General features: G+C 39.2%; 1 protein-coding gene across 6 annotated transcripts in view; it reads right to left on the minus strand.

Moving 5' to 3' along the window:
* LOC124613262 (TOX high mobility group box family member 4-B-like) overlaps positions 1 to 25,984 on the minus strand; it is a 487,372-nt gene that overhangs the window by 9,065 nt on the left and 452,323 nt on the right. For all 6 annotated transcript variants that reach the window (XM_047141983.1, XM_047141956.1, XM_047141969.1 and 3 more), the window contains 3 exons: positions 14,890 to 14,970; positions 10,102 to 10,398; positions 8,954 to 9,034 (listed from right to left, as the gene is read on the minus strand). In XM_047141983.1, the coding sequence (XP_046997939.1) occupies positions 8,954 to 9,034; positions 10,102 to 10,398; positions 14,890 to 14,970 (459 nt within the window). The remainder of the gene's footprint in view (positions 1 to 8,953; positions 9,035 to 10,101; positions 10,399 to 14,889; positions 14,971 to 25,984) is intronic.

Raw genomic sequence — 25,984 nt, forward strand, 5'->3', positions numbered from 1 at the left:
CTAAGTTTTAGTGTGACACCTTCTCTAAGGAGCTAAAACTACTGCAAAGCTTTTGATACAGCAGTTTTCGATAGAAAGACATTTGAAATTAAAACACTATCGACAATGTTCCATTTGACATTAATAATTTAACTTTTGAAGATAGTGGAGAATCTTCCTCTAACTACACATTATTGCCCAGATTCCATAATCACTGGCAACTATTACCAACTGCATTTATATTAAAATACTATTTCACTTTCTATGTGTGCCCAAAATAATATTTTCAAGCCAGTTTTACAGGATCACGATCACTGTTTGTATCTTTAATGTGCAGTCAAAGAATGACGACTCAACAATACAGATGAGCAATTTTAGTACAGCTCAGTTCTTACTGCATCTTCATGACAACTCTCCCATGGATCAAACAAACCTGTGACCATTCATACTGCCCTTTTTTTATATCCATCCAATATCTCCTCTTAGTCCTGTTTGCTATGGCTCCCACATACATGAGCATTATTTAGGATGGGTTGTGCAAGTGTACTGCATGCACTCCCCTTTGTAGACTGATTTCATTTCCCCAGTATTTTACCAATTAACCACATTGCCTAGTACTGTGTCAACCATAGAAGTAGCATAGTCATTAGCAACTGCAGTCTGTTTCACTATGTTTATTTCCTGTTGTGTGTTTTCTTGGTTCAACAGTATCTTAGTTGCCCTATACAACAATGACCTGTATGCTGTTTGCTTATGAACTTTTGGGTGACTTAAGGTTGCAGGCATTGTGGTGCTGGTCATTGTATTTTCCTATAACTTTCAAATGTGCATGTTTTGTTGTGTCTTGTGATATTTATGTACAGAAAGATTGATGCTTTTGTCTCAGATATGTTCCAACACTGTACTAGGTAAAGTGAAGAAATACCCAGACACAAACCGCACAATAGAAAAAAAAAGACAAAAACAAATGTATATCTAGCACCCCATATCACAGAAGATTGCAAATATTTTCAAAAACCTCAAAGTAAAATTTGGATTTTCTACATCTAATAAACAACAACAAAAACTACTACATAACAAAATGTGTAATCATAACCAATGTTCAGAAAACGGAACATACAAAACAAATTGCCAGGAATGCTCCAAGTTCTGATGTTGAGATTTCAACATCAGATATACAGAGCACGTCAAAGCCTACAGACGTGCATCAGCAATAGCCACACACATACACAACACATGTCACCCATTTAGAAATAGAGAGTAAAAATTAAGTCCATAAAACGGATCTTTTAGAAGAAGTGGAGATATATTCACACTATAAAAAAATGAAGATAAAATATTAAATGAAAAACTGGAAAATCAATCAGTGAACTTAATCAAGTGCTTCTATAGCACACTTAAATAAAAGTAGTGAAACAAAGAAATATGAACCACTGGAAAATATAAAAGCAAATGATAACAAAGTTTTTGAAGATGAATCTTAAATGTGTACTGTGTACAGAAAAATGTGTGTGATGTTTAATATGTGTAAGCTTCTGCACAAGTTAAGCACAAGGAGAGTTGAAGTAAAAGTTCTTTCAAGTTTTGCCATTAACTCTATATAGAGTTCGATCATCAATTGAAACTTGCACTTGTCTTTTATATATTGCAGTAAAGACAGCAGAACAATGCAGCACCTCACTCATGAAAAAATCATGAATTAATGGCAAAGCACACAGAAAATGCACTTGAAGATGTGATTCATTTCACAAAATGCATTGTGCAAAATATACATAAAAGAAAATCATGACTGGTAGCACAAAAGTTACTTATTAAGAAAAACTACAGCCAGTTTCAGGTCTTCTCTTGTCCATGTATGTTTGACACTAACTTTAGTGCCACTAATAGCCTTTACATATGACAAGAATTTCTTTGGGTTTTGTGAAAGATCTTTTTATAATATATATATATTCTGCTACAGTAGTCATTAAAGGTCCCATGCATTACCCGCTTCACAACCAAATGGATTTCTTTCAGTGTTACTTTATCTATAGACTTATCTACAGGCTTGTTTTACATCTATGCCAAATGTATTAGTTTACTGAAGGACATTCCATACGCAGACAAATTTTATCAATGCACACAATGGGGAACAGTGAATGTTTTTGGACCTGATTAGAGTTCTGAAAGGGAGAAAAAGGCATGGTCTGGAGAGTAAATGTCTGTGTAAGAGCAAAGGCAGAGGGTAAAAGACATTTTAATAATGTTATATGTGTATCTTGGCATATGTAATATCTGCTGTATCCTGCTACTAGGAGTGTGAGTGCATCGAGTGTAGTGTCACTGCATGTGTGTGCTTAAATCAACTGCCAACTGTATTAGCGCGCGACAGCCACTAGAGGTCGCGTGTAGGAATCATACACACGGTATAGTCTCTGGTGCGCCACCTACCAGCGACTCGCACATATATACATGCAGAGTAGCACTGATTCACACTCACTTTGTTCTTTTAGTTTGTACTACTCACATCAGCTGTCCTGTGTATAGCTTATGTTTCACCTTCTGTATGATTCCTTTGTCGTGTTACATGCAGAGTCACAAGAGGCTTATTTCCGTTATTGTTCAGAAGCTTATAAATACTTGTATTGGTTTTTCATATTATTTTGTTACTACAACATTGTAATTGTTTAGTAACCAAATAACATGACCCAAGTAACACAAATATGGCTTTATTCGTAATCTCTGAACAATAATGGAAAGAAGCCTCTTGTGACTCCACACGTAACACAATAAGAGAATTATACAGAAAGTGAAACATAAGCTATACACAGGACAGGTGATGTGAGCAGTACAAATTAAAAGAACACACCTGAGTAATCGGCACAGTGGAGACCGTGCCGAGTGCGTGCTTCCTACAGGTGGCTTGTGGTGGCTAGCCCCGCACTGATACAGTTTGCAGTTGATTTAAGTACACATGCACAGCAACATTATACTTGGCGCACTCACCTTACATGCGCTAGAAGCAGGATACAGCAATATGCAGTTGTACAATGCTCTTTCAAAAACAATCAATTTTCAAGCTTCTGTGTACATTATGCTTTTTCTCCTTGCTTTTTTTTACAAAGAGCCCATCCCCAAAGTCGTTCAAGTGTTCTTTGATCTATACTGTACAGGGTGCTGCTCGTTACCAGTTACAAATAGAAAACTGATTTAAATTCTCTATGTAAATTTCCTCCATGTCTTGATCACAGAGTGTGTAAAGGCACGCATGAATCTGGGACTTCCTTGTCGCAATGCGTATTTTGCATATCTTGCTGATAAAATCTCTATACTACCCACTGAGGAACATCACATGTTCTAAGTCATTTATACCAAGTACCAAGCCCCATCTTAATAATGATCATACTTCTACAATTATCATACTAATCATAATTTTAGTATTACTCTTCACTACGGCCCACTCATGAGATTCAGAATATTTTTCTGAGAAATAGATGTAGAGTTCAATGACACAGAAAAACTTTCAGTGTATAGCTCACTGTTGCTTGCTAGCAACAGTGTGCTCAGATTTCCAATTGTGCAACTATATTTCAGTCTGCAGTAATCTACATCAAAATGAAGCTTCTTGACTGAGTAGATGTCTTCAATTGGTACAGCATACTATCTTTATCATCAGCTGGGTACCAATGTTAAGAGTACTGAGAAGTTCTCAACTATTGACATGAACCTGAATACCAAAAATTGCATTAAAAGTCAATGGTTTCAATAATTAAAACCTGTTTATCATTTTAGGAAGCTGCTTGACAGAAATTCCTTCATGGATACTGACCACAAATAATAGTGCAAAATCACTTTTAGTTTTATCTTCAAGGGAATTCAAAATTAGCATTAAGAGAATACAATGATGTCCAATGAAAACAGATGAAAAGTTACCTAAATTGGATAATTTGGAACTGAGCAGTTTTCAGATGATATTAAATCCAAATGTTCTTCGTAACTGTAATATGTAATACAAAAGTATGTTGTTATAAAAGTTTCTCCAGTTTTCATGCCTCAAAATGTCTTTTTGTGCTCATCATTGCCCACAGAGTCATTTATGTCAGATAAGGACATTTATACATTATGCTATGAGACCAGCAGTGTCTTTCTCTCACAGCATAATATGAATGGGGTAAAGTGTAATACATAAAGTTAATTTGTCAGTAGATAGGAAAAGAAATATTTCCCATGCCGAGAATGTATCTGCACACTGAAGTAAGTTATTGGAAGAATAATCTATTTTCCAAAAATAATATTTTAAAGCTAAATAAATATCTACCAAACAATTAATCTAGGAAAAGGGCATTGCCTACTTAAAATACTTTCTATTTAGTTGCACCAATTCACATAATACTTGTCACTTCTTTTGTCAATACTAGTAGGAAATAAGAAACATACAGAAGTAATGCCATTAAACCTTGCTTTTTAAGAAAAGTGGAGATCGTTTCATACTAGATCCCTGGAGAGAATCTTGCAGAAAATTTACCCATTTGCAAGATATTTGCCATGACTCATGAACCCACTGGACTAATAGATTACTTGGCAAAGCAGCTATTTGGAAAACTTTATACAGGTATATGCCCGAAATCAGTTGGTAAGTTTCCCCTCTCACTTTCAGTTTCCAGAAGAGATTTTTCTATTGTTGGTAAAACTGAGGAGAAATCTAGGAAACTATAGTAGTATTTGTATTGCTCCAACTTTAAGGACGATTGTTAAAGTGCAAGATGTTCAATATTCTGAGAAAAATAGTAAGGGAACAATAATAATGGAAGATTAAAAAAGTTTAAGACAGGGATACAGTTTTCCACGACTACTGTTCAATCTACACATCAAATAAGCAATGATGCAAATAAGAGAAAGGTTCTGAAGTGGGATTAAAATTTTCACCAACTGCGACATAATCGCGTATACAAACAGTGATCCAATACTGTAAAATGCTTACACACTGAAACCGGTCATCGTCTAAAGAATTCATATTGTGATCAGAGACTGAAATAAAAAAGCATTTGGGATTAAAATTATGCTGAAACGAAATCAATGATAAGACTTGGTGATGACATTACTACATTTATGAAAGTGTAAATGAACAACAGGACCTTTGAGTGGAATGAACTGAATATGGACTGAGGGTAAACTGAAAAAATATGTAAATAAAGAGTAATAGCAGAAATGAGATTTGCTTAAACTTCACAACAAAATTGGAAACCACAAACCACATAAAGTTAAGGAATTCTGCTACCTTCAAGGCAAAATAACGTACGGTGGATGAAGCAATGACATAAAAAGCAGAATAGCACAGGGAAAGTGGGCAATCCTGGCCAAAGAAAATCTACTAGCATCAATCACAGGCCTCAATCTGAGCAAGAAATTTCTCAGAATATACACTGAAGAACCAAAGAAACTGGTATACCTGCCCAATATCATGTAGGACCCCCACGAGCACACAAGAGCCAGAACACGATGTGGTATGGATTCGAATAATGTCTGTAGTAATCCTCGAGGGAACACACCATAAATCCTGCAGGGCTGTCCATAAATCCATAAGAGTACGAGGGGGTGGAGATCTCTTCTGAACAGCACATTGTAAGGCATCCCAGATATGCTCAATAACGTTCTGTCTGGTGAGTTTGGTGGGCAGTGGAAGTGTTTAAACTCAGAAGAGTGTTCCTGGAACCACCCTGTAGCAATTCTGGATGTGTGGGGTGTCACATTTTCCTGATGGAATTTCCCAAGTCTGTTGGAATGAAAAATGGACATGAGTGGATGCAGATGATCACACAGGGTGCTTACATACATGTCACCTGTCAGAGTTGTATCTAGATATACCAGGGGTCCCATATCACTCCAACTGCACACGCCCCACACCATTGCAGAGTCTCCACCAGCTTGAACAGTCTCCTGCTGACATGCAGGGTCCATGGACTCACGAAATTGTCTCCATACTCGTACATGTCCATCTGTTCAATACAATTTGAAATGAGACTCATCCCCGGCAACACATTTCCAGTCATCAACAGTCCAATGTTGGTGTTGACGGGCCCAGGCAAGGCATAAAGCTTTGTGTCATGCAGTCATCAAGGGTACATGAGTGCGCCTTCAGCTCCAAAAACCCATATTGATGATGTTTCGTTGAATGGTTCGCATGCTGACAGCTGCTGATGGCCCAGCATTGAAATCAGCAGTTTGCAGAAGGATTGCACATATGTCACTTTGAATGATTCTCTTCAGTTGTTGTCAGTCCCGTTATTGCAGGATCTTTTTCTGGCTGCGGAAATGTCGGAGATTTGATGTTTTGCCGGATTCCTGACATTCACAGTACACTCATGAAATCGTCATACGGGAAAATCCCCACCTCACCATTACCTCAGAGACGCTATGTCCCATTGCTCATGCGCTGACTATAACACCATATTTAAACTCACTTAAATCTTGATAACCTGCCATTGTAACAGCAGTAATCGATCCAACAACTGCACCAGACACTTATTGTCTTACATAGGCATTACTGACCGCAGCGCTGTATTTTGCCTGTTTCCTTATCTCTGTATTTGAATATGCATGCCTATACCAGTTTCTTTGGCGCTTCAGTGTTTGTTTTCAGCACAGCATTGTATGGTAGTGAATCATGGACTGCAGCCAGGGCAAACCAGAACATAAGAATAGTGAGGAATTTGAGATATGGTGCTGTAGAAGGATGTTAAAAATTAGGTGGACAGGTTAAGATAAGGAATGAGGAAGTTCTCCCAAGAAATACTGAAGAAAAGAACACATGGAAAACAGTGGCATAACGATGGGATATAGGACTTGTATTAAGATATGATGAAAGCAACTGCAGGGGAAAACAGAGACTGGAATACTTCCAACAAATAACTGAGGATGTGAAGAGAGGAGAGGAATTTTTGTCTCTCTCAATGACATGAGAATGTGATAAACCTATGCCAAATTGTGGATTCCACTTTATGCTTTAGGAGCTCTGCAAATACCTGAATGAGATCATTAATAGGTTGTAAAAAGGAATGGCATATCTCCTTCAATAAGACAACACCCGGTACAACACTGTGGTGGCCCGATCAGTTTTCTGACTGGTCTGATATAGCCTGCCATAATTTCCTCTGTTCTTTCAATTTCTTCATCTCAGAGTAGCATTTGGATTTGCTGATATGATACAATTCATTAGTATAATCATGAGCAAATTGCATATTCTTCCATGCAGCTCAGGTATTTTAATGGACTGCATTTCCAGTGCAGTGATGTAACAGCAAAACCCTTTGTTCTGATATAGAGTAATCCACACATATTATAAAAATGGATGTACATATGATTCACATATCCTTCTAAACTACTGGACCACATTCAACCAAACTTAGTACACATATCATTTACTGTCTGGAATGAGTCACTGTGAGGGTTAGAGTGACCTACTTATCAAAGAGGTGGGGATGGGGGTGAAAAAGACCTGTATGTGAACACACAGATCTTACTCATCCAGTACTTGAGAAAGCATTTAGTGATTTGCACCAAACTTTGCACATAAAAACAAACCTTTGTGAAACTTTTTGTGGCTGACATCCCTACAAAATAATTAAAGGGAAATAGTTTATTGCTTACTACATTTTTGCTGGTCACGCATTAAAACCATCACATTGCGAACGATATTTCGATTTATTACTTCTCTACTACTAACGGTATTCCTGACACATTTTGCAGACATTATTCACATACACCACTGAATGCACCAGCAAAATCATATCATTGTACAACGCTCTGATCAGGAGATACATCATCATAAACATTGAGCAGCATGAAAACCAAACGGCAGAGTGAAAGTCATTAGAGGTGCAGGTGACATATGGGTACAAATAAGTACGAAGTATATTAAATACATGTGATGTGCATATGTAGGCAAAGTCACAGATAAAAAACTATGACTAAACCCCTTGTTCAATTTCAACCAAGCTTGTTTCACACACTACTTACTATCTGGAAAGAAATACTGTGGGAGGTAAGAATTAGCAACATTCTACTGAGGTGTGGATGGTAACATGGAAAGAGAATGGGGGGAGGAAGAGAGAGACAGACAGATAGGAAGGAGGACATGGACACAGATGTGAGGGGGGGGGAGGAGGAGGAGGAGGAGGAGGAGGAGGAGGAGGAGGTGGACAGAGAGAGAGGGAGGGGGAAGTGGACAGAAAAAGAAAAGAGGAGGAGGTAGACTGAGAGAGAGTGGAGGAAGAGATTAACAGAGAGAGTGCAGAGGAGGATATAAAGGTAGTTAGGAGGAGATAGATGGGGCCCGAAGAGATGGACTCAAGGGGAGGAAAGAGCAAATGGGCAAAAGGATAAGGGGCAGATGGACAGAAAGTGTGAGGAGAAGCAGATGGACAGAGAGAAAGGGCAGAACAGAGGACAGACAAATAGAGAGGTAGGAGGCAACAGGAAGTGGAGTGTGGTAAAGGCGGACAGAGAAGGGGGGGGGGGAGAAGGATAATAGAGAGGAAGATGGAGGAGATGGGCAGAGAGTGAAGGGGAGGAGAGGAGATGGACTAATAGAATTAGAATACATATGTACCTGGGCAATGCAGGATACTCAGCTAGTTTTCCTTGAACCGAGAAAGATTACAAAGGGGCTTCTTATGTTCATATATGTATTTTGACATGTGGAAAAGATAAGGAAAGGTTCACCTTGTACACATTGATGAGAGATTAATACATAAGATGTGTTTCTGGCTTAAGCAGTCAAATTAGTGATTCTTGTAAACAATGATAAATGTGAAAGGGAGATATAATTGATTGAGATGAATAACTGCTTGTTTTGAACCATTCTGGTCTGTGTGATTAATTTTTGACTGGCTGCTTTATCTACCTAATGCTGGTGGCCTCTTTTTATGCAGTTGTGTCATCATCTTGCAACTTCTCATACAATTAACAAAAAGTAACATTATACTAAGATCTTTACCTGCTGCATGTAACTGCTTTGTGGTACAGGAGCTGGCATATGGGGTTGAGGCATATGACTTCCCACATGACCCATCATGCCCTGTGAAAAGAATATTGAATCATCAGGTACACAATTCCCTTCTTTTGGTGATTTTAGTATATGGACTTTATTTACTTGCACAGACCAAGACAAGATATGAGATATATTTGTTGAGGTGCATTGCTCTACAGATTAAAAGCTCAGATTTTACATATGTACAAGGTGCCCTTGCCCCCCTTACAAGATATAAAACATCTTTGAAACAACAGACATTCTGGTTATTTCAAAAAGTAAAAAACATAGGCCTACTCTGCAAACCACTGCTTGGTGGATGAACCATATGCCACAGTTCCTTCCTGTTCCAGTTGTGTATGGAATGTAGGAAGAATGATTGCTTTAATGCCTCAGTGCGTACTGCAAGTTAGTCTAATCTCAATTCTGAGGCCTCCAGAGGAGTGATATGTAGGGAGCTGAAGTATTTTTATAGATTCTTCACTCTTGAAACTTCTACATGGTTGACTTTATAACCAAGTTTTCAGGAGATAACTGACATCTATCTTCAAGCATATGGCAATTCATGTTTTTCAGCATTTTTGTGACACTCTTCATCAATTCAGACAAACCCGTGGAAATATGTGCTGCACTTTTGTGAAGACGTTCAATTTCCTCTCTTAATCCTATATGGTACGGGTTTCATGTGGTATTTTTCAATAAGATTAATTAACACCTAAACTGAAGATACTATCTTTATGTCACCAGTTGAGACAAAGAGGCACCATAAATATCAAGTGAGTTAGTAAATCTGATAGTAGAACTTTAATAGTTGTTATGGGTAATGAGAGAAATTAAAAGAGAAAAAGGATAGTAATGGTGAAGTCTGGAAGTGGCATTTAATTTTTCTCTGTCAATATCCAATAAAGGCAATACATGGTGCTCTCTCGTTCCATAAAGCACACTGGAAAGGTATGGAGTTCAACCTAAGATGCTTAAATACAATCTGGAGACTTGAAAGTAGCAATTTAACGGGCTGACTTCTGCACAAAGATTATTATGAACCTAAAGGTTCAACATTAGTAATAATTTTTTTAGCAGTATGTTCTGTGTGAATCATAATAAATGTATCATACCTGTTGCTGCTGCTGTTGCGGGGGTGGCTGCTGGGCAGCACTCCTGTCAGGTATCATTGGTCCCAGCATTTGTGACTTTTTGTTCATGCCAGCCATCTGTTGTTGCTGCTGCTGCTGCTGCTGTTGCTGTTGCTGCTGCTGCTGTTGTTGTTGCTGCTGCTGCTGTTGCTGCTGCTGCTGCTGTGGAGGTGGTGCAGACATGGGAGGTGATGGTAATGCAGTAGGTGGCGAGTAACCACTATACCCCCCACCATATCCACCGTACCCTCCATACATGTTCTCCGATTCACCAGCTCCCTAAAACAACAAATCAATCACAATATGCAAATTTATAAATGTTTTGTAATATAAATAAATTCATTAATATGACAAATAATTATTTTACACTTATATCACTTAACAGGAAGGAATACATTTCATGAAAGACTGAATTGTAAAAGTGATAATTTATGGGCTTGATCATTTTAAGTTATTATAGTTGTGTGCCTATATCTGTGACTATAACTGTCATATCTGAAGTACAAATGTCATTCAAGTGGTTATTACTTGTTTTAATATTTTTTATTTGATTTGACACTAAGCTAATTCTGATGTCCTACTCAAACCATCAAGACAGACCCAAAGACACTGAATACACTGTTTCTCTGTGCTAAGACATTATATATGATAAAATTAAATCATATTTTAATCTAATTTGGCTGCTTTCCAATACATATCATCTGTCTTCATGTAGCTACTTCCATGTAAGTTGACAACTACTACCTTCTTTGTGTTACTATCTAATTATTGTGCCACAACCCACAAAAACAGCTAACCTACTCTGGTTATACTTTTACCACACAGGAACAATCAAAGTTGTTTTTATTAATATTTTACAGAACCTCAAGTTTTACAATGACAAGCTGCAAACTTTTTCTACCATTACAAATCATCACTTTGTACATTCCCACGAAGGAAGAAACAGCTGTTGCAAAACTCTATGACAATTAATTATCAACTTGTCCTTTATTAAATTTTATACTTCCTCTTTAAGACTGAGTAATGGCTAGAGGACAAACGAAAGGCTGAACAAACATTCACCACAAGGCAGAAGGTAAATGCTACCAAGATGAAAACAGAAGACCTTTGGAGAAAAGAGAAGTAGCCATACAAATATCAAGTGTGCAGGTGGCAAGGCAGTACTAAATAAAGAAGGGAAAGATGTAAGATGGAAGGAATATGTAGAAGGACTACACAAACAGAAATGAACTTATGGCAACATTGTAGCAAGGGAGGAGAAGGAGGTAAATGGAGATGAGATGGGAGATACAATACTGCAAGAAGAATTTGACAGAATGCTGAAATACCTTAGCTGAACAGGTCCCCTGGATTAGATGACATTTCTTTAGAATTATTAAGATGCTTGGTAGGGCCAGCCATGACAAAACTATTCTACTTGGTGTGCATGATATGAGAGACAGCCAAAATACCTTCAGAATGTAATAGTTTCAATTCCACAAAAGGCAGGAATATTATTGAATTATTAGTTTAATAAATAATGACTGCAAAATACAGACACATATTATTTACAAAAGAATGGAAAAACTGATAGAAGCCAACATCATGAAAGGTCAGTTAGGGTTCCAGAAAAATGCAGGCTATACTGATCCTACAACTTATCTTAGAAGATAAGTTATGGAAAGGCAAACCTACATTTGTAGCATCCGTAAATTTAGAGAACGCTTTTGACAATGTGGAGTGGAAAACACTTTTTGAAATTCTGGGATTGTACAGATTAAATACAGGGTGTGAAGGGTTATTTACAATTTGTACAGAAATAAGACAGCTGAAAGAATGAAAGGAAACAGAGGTTGAGAAGGGAGTAACACAAAGTTGTAGCCTCTCTCCTATGCTATTCAATCTGTGCATTGAACAAGCAGTAAAGGAAACCAAGGAGAAATTAGAAAGGGATTTAAAGCTCAGGGAGAAGAAATAAAAACATTACCCAGGCTGTGGCTAAGCCATGTCTCCACAATATCCTTTCTTTCAGGAGTGCTAGTTCTGCAAGGTTTGCAGAGAGCTTCTGTAAAGTTGGAAGGTAGGAGACAAGCTACTGGCAGAAGTACAGCTGTGAGGACGGGGCGTGAGTCATGCTTGGGTAGCTCAGTTGGTAGAGCACTTGCCCGCAAAAGGCAAAGGTGCCGAGTTCGAGTCTCGGTTCGGCACACAGTTTTAATCTGCCAGGAAGTTTCAAAACTTGGAGGTTTACCAATGACGTAATTTGGTTAGAAGCAGCAAAGGACTAGGAAGTGCAATTAAATGTGGTGGACAGTGTCTTGAAAAGAGGGTACATGATGAACACCAACAATGGTAAAACAAGAGTACTGGAATGTGGATAATTAAGTCAGACAACGCTGAAAGAATTAGATTAGTAAATGAGTTCTGCTATTTGGGTAGCAAGACAACTGACAATCCCCAAGATAGGGAAGACATAAAATGCAGACTGGCTATAGAAAGAAAAACATTTCTAAAAAGATGGACTTAAATCTAATATAAATTTTAATGTTATGAAGTATTTTCTGGAGATGTCTGCAGCATTGTATGAAAGTAAACAAGGTTGATAAACAGTCAAGATATGAAAAGAATAAAAGATTTTGGAAGATGCTACAGAAGAATGCTGATGATTAAATGGATTGATTGTAGAACTAATAAGGACTAGTTGTTGTAGTCTTCAGTCTGGAAACTGGTTTGATGCAGATCTCCAAATTACTGTATCCTCTGCAAGCCTCTTCATCTCTAAGTAACTACTGCAACGTACAACCTTTTGAACCTGCTTAGTGTATTCATTTCATTTCTTGGTTGCCCTCTGTAATTTTTAACTCCCCCCCCCCCCCCCCCCCCCCACCTCACGCCCACCAGCCTACCCTTTGATACTAAATTGGTGATCCCTTGATGTCTCTGAATGTGTCCTATCAACAGATCCCTTCTTTAATTCAAGTTGTGCCACAAATTTCTTTTCTCCCCAGTTCTATTCCATACCTCCTGATTAGATACATGATCTACCCATCTAATCTTCAACATTTTTCTGTGACACCATATTTCCCAAGCTTCTATGCTCTTCTTGTATCATCTACATTTCACTTCTGTACTAGGCTACACTCCAGACAGGGCACCAAGAAAACATCATTTTAGTAATGGAAGGAAGTGGGGGCGGGGGTAGGGAGGGTGATAAAAATTGTGAAGGGAGAGCAAGACTTGACTATAGTACACAGGTTCGAATGACTGTTGGTTGCAGTAGTCATACCGATATGAAGAGGCCTGCACAAGGCAGATCAGCATAGAGAGGTCCATCAACCAGTCTTTGGACTGAATATGATGATGGGAACAGTGACAATGACGACAACAATGATAACACCACCACCACCACCACCACCACCACCACCACCACCACCACCTCCACAAACAACAACATCTGATGCCAGTATTTTATTTTGTCAAAAACAAAATTGAAAAATAACTCCTCATTACAACCTTGACTTCTCAGTGCATGTACAACCGAGTTGTGAATGACAACTTCAACGACTTTGTTAATGTAATGAAATAAACTGGAAGTCTACACAAACATGCAATGCATAGCTTCATACTTACAAAGTATGTACACATAAGATCTTTGTACAAGCATAAGTGTGCATGTAAACACTGTAAAAGTATTCAGCAAGTAGAAATGATGGACGATGTTAACAGATTTCTGTCTGTATATTTGTGCCTGTCATGCTAGCACAGGCAGCAAAGTATACGTGTATTTGGGACTTCCACAAATGTCTCAGTGACAAGTGAGAGTGAACAGATATAGTTGTATGCAATGATCAGCGGTCTCCAGAGAATCATTTGCTGCGGGCAAAGCAAAGGTGTTTGAGTTTAAAGCAACACACGCTAGTTGCACCAACATACTGAATGCAGTTACTGCCACAACAAAGCAAAGAGATGGGATGCATACAAGTGACTGATTAAGAAATTGAGAGAAACACATCTGACAGCACATGGTGCTGCAGTCTGGGAAAGAGGGGGTGGGTGGGGGGGGGGGGGGGGGAGGAAAGGTACAAGGTACTCAACATTTGGGATCTGTGACAATGGCATGCACATGTAACAACTCTATGGTACGATCATATTTTCAATTTTTTAAAGATCTGAGATACCCTATATATTTTATCTTGTAATCGAAATGAAACAGATGTAGAGACATGAAGTGGTTATAGGCTTCTTGGGTGATGTAATACTGTCTCCAAAATGCATTTTTTAACTATAGAAAAAGTAATGATAGAAGACACTCAGACACTTATGCCTCTCAACATGATATGATTATTTTGAATTTGCTAAAAAGTCTGACAAGAGAATATCCATTTCTTTCAACACATGGTGTTTTCTTTCTTTGTCTCTTCCTTCTTCAGCAGATGAGGGTGCTCAAATTGAGCTCACTGCTGTGGTTTCACAACGACATAGTTCAGTTAGGCACAGAAACTGTTCACACACATTTGCAGTGAAGCAACAGGGAATCTTAGTGTACTTGTGCAATAAACTTACATGCATTTGTGTGTGTAGCTAGGTTAAGAGGACATTTCTGTCATATGTTCCACTGCAGGGCCGTAGTACAAAAAACATATCACTACCACTTCTTGGTCACAGTGCAGTGAAATACAATGCCACTGCTTTCCATTCAAAAAGTGTGACTTTAAAGAGGCATAACAAATGAAACTTTGCACCAGTTAAAGAATGTGGAAATCAAAATTTAGTAATTACAAACAGTCTCACCTTTGACACCAAGCTAGCCCGGTATGCTGCTAAGGCCTTAAGGTACTCTTTTTTTGCTGCCTCCGTTTTCTTCTTGTAAACCTATGAACATTATCAAACAATGCTATATACATGCAGACAATAATTATGAAATAAATCACAATTTACAATACACAACTTAATAACATGATGATACATTTGAGGAACATGTCAAAGGTAATACAACAGGGAGGTGATACTGCCACTTAGTGGATGTTTTGGCTTTCTGGTATTGCCTCATGCTGACTTATACAGCAGATTAATCTCCATGTCATGGAAATACTGATAACAGAAATAATAAGCACTGCTAATTTTGCATATAAACTATACAAATAACAATTCTGATAGAGGTACGTCCTTCAGTCAGACTGTACACTAACTTTAAGAGACAGGGTTTTTTTTCCGGAAGCTGACAATGTAACTATACTCCTCAAATATTTAGGATCTAGAACATGATCTTTCAGGTAGTAAAAATATCTCTCTCTCTCTCTCTCTCTCTCTCTCTCTCTCTCTCATACACACACACACACACACACACACACACACACACACACACACACACGCACACACACGCTACAATTTCAAGTTCTGCTTCTGTTGCTTGTAGGATATTTTTATTTTGAACACATTAGTTACTGAATTTAATTGCCTTGTTGTTGATATTATTATTATTATACACATGTAGGCCACTAGTGGACCGGGTGAAGCACCAACTTGAGGTGCAATTTTCTCATGTGCCACACTTCTTTCATCTTATCACTGTTTTTTCTTCCTTTCATTCAACCAATCTCAAATTTGTTACTTCATGGTTCACTCTCCACTTAAGCACTTTGTGCTTGAAAGTTTGTCTATCATGTATATCTGGTTGTTATGCCAGCAGTTTCCCATAATGCTCTCCTCATCTTTTGATTTCTCTGTGAGGTTGCTTCTGTAAGTCATTTGCCTGTATCATCTCCCAGCGATACTTGAATTTATGAAATCTTTTTAGCTCAACATACTTCTTGATAACTTTCTTTGAGTGAGTTGACATTGTCCTCATATTGAGTTGGTAACATAACTCAGCCACTCTCTGGCCATTCTTGCTAATGAATCTATCCCCTGAGCATTGTTGTATCATTAATCTGAATGTCTTTTCATTACCTAATTGTGAGTTCAAATCACCAAATAAAATTGTAACATCCACTTTGGGAATTTTTATCATGGTTTTCTCCAGTTCGGCCTAGTACTTATTGACCCCTTTGTCTTTCTTTTTAACTGGTTTACTGTTACACATGGTTGGAATGTTGTGGAAACTTATTAGAACAATTGAGCCTCACTGTCATCAGTCTGTTGTTTATTGGTGTCGTTTCAGTTACTGATCGGAGGAGTCCCTTGTCAATTGCAATGGCCACTTCCAGGAGCAGTGTTCATTTGCCTGTTTTCTTCTCTGTTTTGTTCCTAAACAGTCCGTAGTTACTGAAGACTATAATGTTGTTGTTTGTTACACAGGTTCCTTAAACATACTGTATCTGGATCTTTTGTTTGTCCAGCATCATGCATGTAGTTTCGCTGGTCTGATTAGTATACAGGTGTTCAGTGTACCTATATATGTCTTCACTTTGGTGGAAAGTTTGCCAGATGTCTCCGACTCCCTTTTTTTTTTTTTTTTTTTTTTGTGGTAAACCAAACTCCCCAGAATCCAATAGTCCAGTTGCAGTACTATGTTGGGGCATCAGTGGATTGGTTACCACCTAGAGTATTGATAGTACTCCTCCCTCAATTTATGTGTACACTTGGTTTGTTATTCCAGCTTTCGCTGAGAAAATGGAGCTGGAGTGGTTAGTTCCAGAGCTTTGTTTGAAACCTCACCAACTAGATGAACAGATGCTAACCTTTAGTCGCTCATTATAATGTGCCACATTATTTTATTCATTCATTCATGAAATGTATTTGTTTAAATGAAAAAAAAAATGCTGATGGTTCATGAGAAACAAGAGTGTCATCAGGAGTGCCGCAGCGAAGTGTGACAGAACCAGAACCACTGTTGTATTCTGTATACATAAATGATCTGGTGAACAGAGCGGCAGCAATCTGCAGTTGTTTGCTGATGATGCCAGGGTGTACAGGAAGGTGCTGAGGTTGAGTGACTGTGGTATGATATAAGATAGTTAGACAAAACTTCTAATTGGTGTGATGAATGGCAGTCAGCACTGAATATAGAAAAATGTAAGTTAATGCAAATGAGTAGGAAAAACAAACGCATGAAGTACAGCTGCAGCATTACTAGTGTTATGATTTAAATATCTCAGTTTAACATTGCAAAGCAGTATGAGAATTTTGAGGAAGTGTGGTTCAACTGTAATTGCTCGGATTAAGGGAAGACATCAAAGAGGCGGACTGCTACATTTCTTACTGGTAGGTTCGAACAACGCGAATATATTACGGAGATGTTTGGGGAGCACAGCTGGGAATCCCTGATGTGAAGCTGATGCTCTTTTAGAAGCACACTACTGGAAAAATTTAGAAAACCGGCATTTGAAAATGACTGCTGAATGTTCTACTGCAGCCAACATATATTTCGCGTAATGACCATGAAGATAAGATACAACAAATTAAGGCTCATACAGATGCATATACAGAGTCATTTTTCTCACACACTATTTGCGAGTGGTTCAAGATAGGCCACACACTATACAGTGGCTTGTGGAGTATGTATGTAGATGCAATAAGTAGTTATTTTCTCTTTTAACAAACAAAGAAGTTCGATATTTTGTTTTTAAATTTGTTGCTACAATGTTTACATCATTGATACTGCGAATCAATGTTTACGTTCTCAAATTTTGATGATCATCACACTCCCCTAGCCTAAACAGTCATTTCGACATGAAATGTGTATTCAACAATGCCAACTACAGAGCTGTTCTACTTTATTATTTGATGGCTCTGTCAGCAGTGGACAGAGACAAAAAACTAATTGCTAGAATTCTTGCGACTTCAACGGATTCAGACACATGCAGCGCAGTGCTCAAGTAAAGGTGTGTAAAGTGGACACGGCAAACAAACATGGTGGAAGCAGGCTTCAAAACACCATCTGCTATTTAATAACTGAACGTACAGCACAACAGGACCAATAGTATTGTACAGGCAGGGCAAAACTTTACGAAAAGTACGCAACTGCTGAAAACAGCTTGCAACGTGGGATAAATTTGATCCTTTCTATTACACTATAGAGAGCACTGTGTGCATAGTCTGTCATTTAATGGCTGATCATCCAAAACCAAATAAATATAACACAATTTAATCTTCCGACTATCAGTATTCATTTGCGCCATCAAAGTGAAATATAAATGGATAAGACACAGGTCAAGTTATAATCATTTCAGTAGAAAGTAAACAATATCTTAGCACACAAGTTGGTCTCTGCTCATAATACTGTTCATAATTTGCAGTGTACTCTAAGTATCGTCTCTGAAATTCCTTAGAGATTTTACTGAGATATTATCAAAGAAATTTTGAGATATTTTACAAACGTTTTTATCTACTTCACTGAGATTGTCAATTTTCAGCAAACCCTTCGGACAATGATGTAAGTTTCTCCACAATTACTATAATGCAGCCTCAATTTTAATGTGGAATAAGTCGTACAAAGGAGTGTTCACATTTACCCCTTACTTTCTCGGGGTCGTTATTTCCTTGTTCCTTGCATACCGCACCCGTGAAAACTTCAAACTCTCTCTTATATTAACATCAGAAAAAAAAGTGAGCCGAGACAGATAGATAGCTGTTCCTCATCCCATTGGAAATTTCTCTGTTCGCTATATTTCACATTCCTTCTCTCTCCTACCAGTCCCGCGGCGTCCTTGAATGTTTGATCTCACCCTTGCACTTTATCGCGGTGCTTTTGTTTTCTTCAAGACGCTGCAGAAGCATTCAACATACATCTATGTACTAGTAGTTCGTGGAAACATCTCGCTCCCTTAAAAAGTAACACTGTTGAAAAACGTGCGCCAAATCTCGTCGAGAATAAATCGGGGCCCTTACTGTAAAATATACGTCAAACAGGCAAATAATGGAAAAGCTGCTTTCTGGATATGTCATTGGCGTGTGTCACGATGACGTTGAGTTTTCTACAGCCCTTCGTTTTCTTAGCACTGGATGAGTCACAACACTGCATCCCTTTCTTTCAAGAAAAGAATACTGCTCTTGTGCGACGCAGAGTTGCCATATCGAAGGTACGCGTAGCTGGGATATGTTACACGATTCGAAAAGGTTTTATTCTCCGCTCGGATTCTGATGCACCACCAGACTTTTGATTTAGTCACCCCCTATTGTTCACGTGTCCGCATCTCTTCACGTCTTTTGTCAAGTCCGCGAAAAAAAAATTTACAATGAGTGCCTCATTTTTGTTTATATGTCTGTTGTTTGGAAATGGTAATTGTTGCAATGTGAGGTTCTAGATAATCGGACCGGAGTTTGAAACATCCATCATCCCCAATGTCAGCCCATAACCTTCCATTATTACGCCATCTCTCTCAGTCTTGTGAAATTCATGTGTACTGAATAAATTCGATGCGAATTGTTTCACAACGCACAACGAGTGACGTTTATATATAAGGCTCCTGTATCTGTTCGAAGAATTCCCAGAGGTTTGATACCAGATCTACCTCTGTATTATTTAACATCATGCTCTGCGTTCGTCGATGATTCATTGTCTTGTTTCTGAACATCTTAACTGCTGCAAACGTCCCGCGTCGGATTCTCTTTCTCCTATGCTGAGAAGGGGTTGTTGCTCATAGATGGTAGTATACGCTTCAGCAAAGGGTTTTTTTTTTTTTTTAATGTACTGTTATAGTTGATACATGATCTCCATTTTGCTGTTTATTCTCGAATGTTCTTGTTGAACTGATAAAGCAGTGCAACTTTAAGCAATTAACGATTGTTGTTTATAAGTGATCTTATCAAAACTGTTGTGCTTGCCATCGCTGTCAACTGTCAAAATAGTGCATGAATTTCTTCTCTCCCAACAATTCTGCAAGACGTTCGTAACTTACGGACATTTTGGGTAAACACTGTGCTTCTTTATTTTATTCAAGGTAAGTACCCTCAGGTACATTAACAGTGACTCAATCGCAATGAAATTCTGAACTGCATTCCTACGACGATAAGCTCTTATAGACATTGCGTAAAATTCTGCCATTAGTCTCGAACGACAACGAAACACAAGCCAAAAAGGGGGAAGAGCCCTTCTCACTAAACGAATTCTTGTCTATTGGCCACCCATCGCCACAGAACGTCTGAGGGACGCGCAGAAGACTGGTACTCGTATACGTCTAATACTAAAGATCATGTCAGGACGAGGTTATTTGAAGTGGAGCACAAGCTCAGATTGGTGAAAGAATTGCAAAGAAAACTGACCGTGTCCTTTGCAAAAGAACCGTTCTGGCATTTGCTCTGCGCGATTTGGGGGAACTAAGGAGAACCTAAATCTGGATGTTCGGCCAGGTGTACACAGCTTCGTCCTCTCATTAATGTGATTACAATTCGCCGCCTCTCGTGGTATGCTGTTAAATGTATCCATATTACAAACGAATTGTATGCGGTCTGCGTACAGTTTCATAACATTTTAAAAAGGAAGCTCTTCCATTATTATTGTTGGATGTGAAAACTAGGCTCTAACTTCTGGCCTAATAGGGTAAACTGAATCATCTGAAATGAGGTTTCTCCGTTATGTAGCAGAATACTCGCCTCTATTATCAAATAATAATTACTGACCCCTGGCTTTGTGCTCATATTCTGGTTACCCAGTGTAACAAACATCATTCTGTTGTACCTTTCCGGAATCATGGAAATGTCTACTTTTATTTCGTGTATGAATATTACATTTTAATTACAGTGGGGGCGATATACGCTGTAATATGTAATAAAAAGCGTGCTCTTTCGAGCATTTTTTGGTGAGTGTCAACTTTGAGGGGTCATAGAAGTCAGACCGTAACTAGGAAAAACATTTTCTTTGCATAGTTTCAAGATGCAGCCTTGTTCTATTTGCAGGCGAACTTTCCGTTATTTTCTGGTTAGTCGCTTCACCGCTATGTCAAACAAAACGCTGCGGTTGATGTTACCGTTGTAGCTATTCCGGCGTTGCTAAGCTTTAACTTTTGCTTGTTACACCGTGTGTGCCGTTACTAATGAACACTCCCCGTGTTTGTCAGTTAAGAGTTTGTAAAGCAACTGTGTTATTAGCCGCAACATATGCGAGGGTGTGGCAGAACGTAGTTCTCAAACCAAAGCGCTGCTGCTGTTGTTATGAGCAATAAGCGCTTATTCACCAGGAAGAAGGGCAACTTCGTACTAGTTTTCGAATACAGCATTACCGCATTCAGTTGCCGTTGCGAGTAGAGTGCAATAACATGGGAAATTCGAAGTGAACGCTCGATATACAAACAGCTCCGAATAAAAATGAACAATAAGATGTACATTTTAACAGTAAAAGTAAAATCATTTAGCTGGAATAAATTTTGCTGGCAGAATGATGTATAAAATACGATATACCTTAATCGCTTTCGCTGCTGACTGAGGTCTCGTTGCTGCTATTGCAGTCGTCTACTTGGATCAGAAATTGTTGGTTGTGTTGCTATGTGGGCTCTTTGTGATGACTCACTGCATTCATCCAGGCACTTTGTGGAACAGTTTCCAGAGTGGAGAGAGACAACTGTAACGTGTCACGTATCTTAAAATATTTGCTCTCCTTTGCTACCTTGTTCTTGATAAGCGCCCAGGGTAAGTTCACTGGCGATGGAATCGCAGTGGCCATAGGAAACCAAGAAAGTCTGATTTCCTTGTCCAGTGAGCACAATAAACTTCCGAAAGGTATTCGTATGACTTGGTGTGCGCAGTCGCGCGTGTCCTAGATGTCGTGCTTTAGTAAATTCCTCATACGACGTGGCACTTGATGGAAGCAACACATTATTGCTTTCCATCCATTCAGTAATGGATTTCGTAATACTGAATTTATCATCATGTGATATAGAACCTGATCTGTTGGTAATTTTTCGAATACGCTCGTAATTCACTCTGTAGTATCAGGCATTCATCTCAGAATGATAACTGCACCTCCTTGTTGCCATACACGAATCCATCTTCGTTCCCTATGTGGCATCTTAATTTTTTTTTCCCCTTCCAGAAACACTGGTGTTTGAATTCCTCCTTTCCAGCCATTCCACTCTTGAACCCTTGCTCTCTGATAAAGGTATAGATTTCCTGATGCATAAGTCATTTTTCGTTCCTATCATCCAAACTTTCTGGAATGATTTGCACTACGCCAACGCTCATCAGTGTAATAAATAGTCCCCTAGTGTTTGGCAAGTGTCTTATTTACCTCAGAACTCGTTTCTTTTTCCTGTAACTCGCTTATTTTCCATCCCATGCTAAATTTCCGAGTGGAACCCAATGGTCTGTTTCACTCACTCATACTAGGAAAGCCTTTCACTTCAGTCTTTAGCTTTTCCAATTCTGCAGCTACTGTTGGAAACTGCTTTGCCACATAGAAATCGTGGATTTTCTTTCTTGTGCCTCCGTCTGAAACGTGTTCAATGGAAAATTCTGTCACCTGCCGGTACTCCTTTTTGGTGCTAACAAGACATGAAGTTTCTCTATATCCTCGCAAAGCGCGCTCCAGTTGTGGCATGAGCCAATTTTCCAGCATGTCCAGATACACGTGTCCTGTAACGTTTTTTTCGCAGAAGAAAAGGGGGCCGTAAACTTTAAACCGTGAGATTGCACAAAACACGTTAACTTTTGGTGAATTGCGAATTTCCTGCACGAATGCGTGAGGATTCTCTACCGCCCAGATTTGCACATTGTGTTTGTTCACTTCATCATTAAGAAAAAATGCTGCTTCATCACTGAAAACAAGTTTCGCACTGAACGCATCCTCTTCCATGAGCTGTTGCAACCGCGCCGAAAATTCAAAGCGTTTGACTTTGTCATCGGGTGTCAGGGCTTGTAGCAATTGTAAACGGTAAGGCTTCTGCTTTAGCCTTTTCCGTAAGATTTTCCTAACTGTCGGCTGTGGTACGTTTAGCTCCCTGCTTGCTTTATTCGTCGACTTCCGCGGGCTACGCGTGAAACTTGCCCGCACGCGTTCAACCGGTTCTTCGCTCACTGCAGGCCGTTGATTTCCCCTTACAGAGGCATCCAGAAGCTTTAAACTGCGCATACCATCGCCGAATGGAGTTAGCAGTTGGTGGATCTTTGCTGAACTTCGTCTTGAAGTGTCGTTGCACTGTTATGACTGACTGGTGTGAGTGCATTTCAAGCACGACATATGCTTTCTCGGCTCCTGTCGCCATTTTGTCTCACTGCGCTCTCGAGCGCTCTGGCGGCATAAACTTAGTGCGGCTTCAGCCGAACAAAACTTTATGAGTTTTTCTACGTATCTGTAGTGTGTCGTGACCATATGTCAATGAATGGAGCTACAGTGAATTTATGAAATCGCTTCAATCATTTGTAAGTGCGGCGGAGCACCATCCTGTTGAAAGATGAAGTCGGCGCTGTCGGTCTCCAGTTGTGGCACGAGCCAATTTTCCAGCATGTCCAGATACACGTGTCCTGTAACGTTTTTTTCGCAGAAGAAAAAGGGGCCGTAAACTTTAAACCGTGAGATTGCACAAAACACGTTAACTTTTGGTGAATTGCGAATTTCCTGCACGAATGCGTGAGGATTCTCTACCGCCCAGATTCGCACATTGTGTCTGTTCACTTCACCATTAAGAAAAAATGCTGCTCCATCATGATGTTCGGCATTTCTTAAACAGGAGATTGGAAAACCGATGGATCGGTCGTGGTGGAGATCATGATCAGCAATTCATGTCATGGCCTCCACGCTCTCCCGACTTAACCCCATGTGATTTCTTTCTGTGGGGTTATGTGAAAGATTCAGTGTTTAAACCTCCTCTACCAAGAAACGTGCTAGAAGGGCGAGCTCGCATCAACGATGCTTTCGAACTCACTGATGGGGACATGCTGCGCCGAGTGTGGGAGGAACTTGATTATCGGCTTGATGTCTGCCGAATCACTAAAGGGGCACATATCGAACATTTGTGAATGTCTAAAAAAACTTTTTGAGTTTTTGTATGTGTGTGCAAAGCATTGTGAAAATATCTCAAATAATAAAGTTATTGTAGAGCAGTGAAATCGCTTAAATCATTTGTAATAACCCTGTACTTTCACTAATACCGGCACATTACTGGCTGTGATACGGGACTACTTCCATCCCGTTCTTTTTCGGCCTCAAAGTAATCAAGTGCACTGAAAGCCGCTGATAACCATGGAATTCCGACAACTCCGTCAAAGGTGCATGATTTCACCCAAGTGTAAGGCAACTATAGTTCAATGGATGGGCAGGTTGTACGATTGTTTTCTACTGACGGGAAGCCACGACGTGAACACTGCAACAATGAATAACAAAGTGTACATACTGTTCACAGATCCGGAAACATGGCATACCCGAGCACGTGGCCCATATTGACGCAAAAGTAAGTGATATTAGTGATTTATGTAACGATGATGATGTGGGGCGCTAAACTGCGCGGTTATCAGCGGCCGTACAAATCCCCAACCTTTGCTCAGTCCAATCTCGCCACTTTCATGAATGATGATGAAATGATGAGGACAACACAAACACCCAGTCACGTCGAGGCAGATGAAAATCCCTGACCCCCGCCAGGAATCGAATCCTGGACCCCGCGCTCGGGAAGCCAAAAGGCGACCGCGTGATCACGAGCTGCGGAAGTGATTTATGTAGACTAATGTGCATATAAAAATAACTGTGAAAGGCAACAATACATCTTGCATTTACACTTTTCGTCTTGAAAAAATACATATTACCATTATGCGAAATGCGGCAATCTACATCCACCATTATTAGGACAAAACGACTAATCGGAAAGCAACGAAAATTCTCCTGTAAGTAGAGAGCTGTTCTCTTTAAACTTTGCAAAGGAACTTTTTTTTTGCTCCTAATTACGACCCGAGTTCTACGACTCCTCAAAGTTAACACTCGCCAAAAATGCTCGAAAAAGTACACTTTCTCTTAAATATTACCTCATATGTCGTCCCTTTTTCAAATAAAATGAAATATTCATACATCAAATAAAAGTAGATATTTCCACGATTCCGGCAATGTGCAACACTTCGGTAAAAAATGAAATGTCGTGTGGCTAGGGCCTCCCGTCGGGTAGACCGTTCGCCTGGTGCAGGTCTTTCGATTTGACGCCACTTCGGCGACCTGCGCGTCGATGGGGATGAAATGATGATGATTAGGACAACACAACAACCAGTCCCCGTGCAGAGAAAATCTCCGACCCAGCCGGGAATCGAACCCGGGCCCTTAGGATTGACAGTCTGTCACGCTGACCACTCAGCTACCGAGGGCGGACAACACTTTGGTGATCGTCAAGGGATGTGACCAGAATATGAACTCCAATTCAGGGATGAATCATTATAAAATGGATAATAGATATATAAAGATGTTGATATTAGCTAGGAAATAAATGTGGAGTGAAGTACAGATCCTATTAAGAAAAACAGAATCAACTGGAAGAATCACGTTTAATGCGTGGAAATAATAGAATCAACAAGACTGCTTTGCAATATAATCACATACGAAAATAAAATACTGACCACCCTTTAAAAAGATAGTGACAGTTTGGAGGCAGAATAGGCCAATAGTTCCAATCCATGATGATGCTGATGACTAAAAACGAAGTGCACGTATTATGGTTTCGTCACTTAAAAAAATGACTGAAATGTCGTAAATTTCAACTGGAGAAGCAATGAATTCAGCATGGCTGAAAATGGAGCATGATCTGTACATGAAATCTCGAAAACAGTGGCTATTGCTTCAATTAGGCAGAAAACGCCAATGGCAGTGACTATAAAGGAGTTGTAAATATAAAATGCAAGAGTTAGTGTAAAATGTAGAATAAACCAAAGTAAATTATTCAAAGGATCAAGTGATTTATCTAAGATGATTTATTTAAATGTCTCGGGTTTTTCTTCGCTCTTGCAATGTAGCGAAGATCTTCCTTGGACCATCTAC

This window comes from Schistocerca americana, chromosome 1, assembly GCF_021461395.2.
Source record: "Schistocerca americana isolate TAMUIC-IGC-003095 chromosome 1, iqSchAmer2.1, whole genome shotgun sequence".
NCBI classification, from domain to species: domain Eukaryota; kingdom Metazoa; phylum Arthropoda; class Insecta; order Orthoptera; family Acrididae; genus Schistocerca; species Schistocerca americana.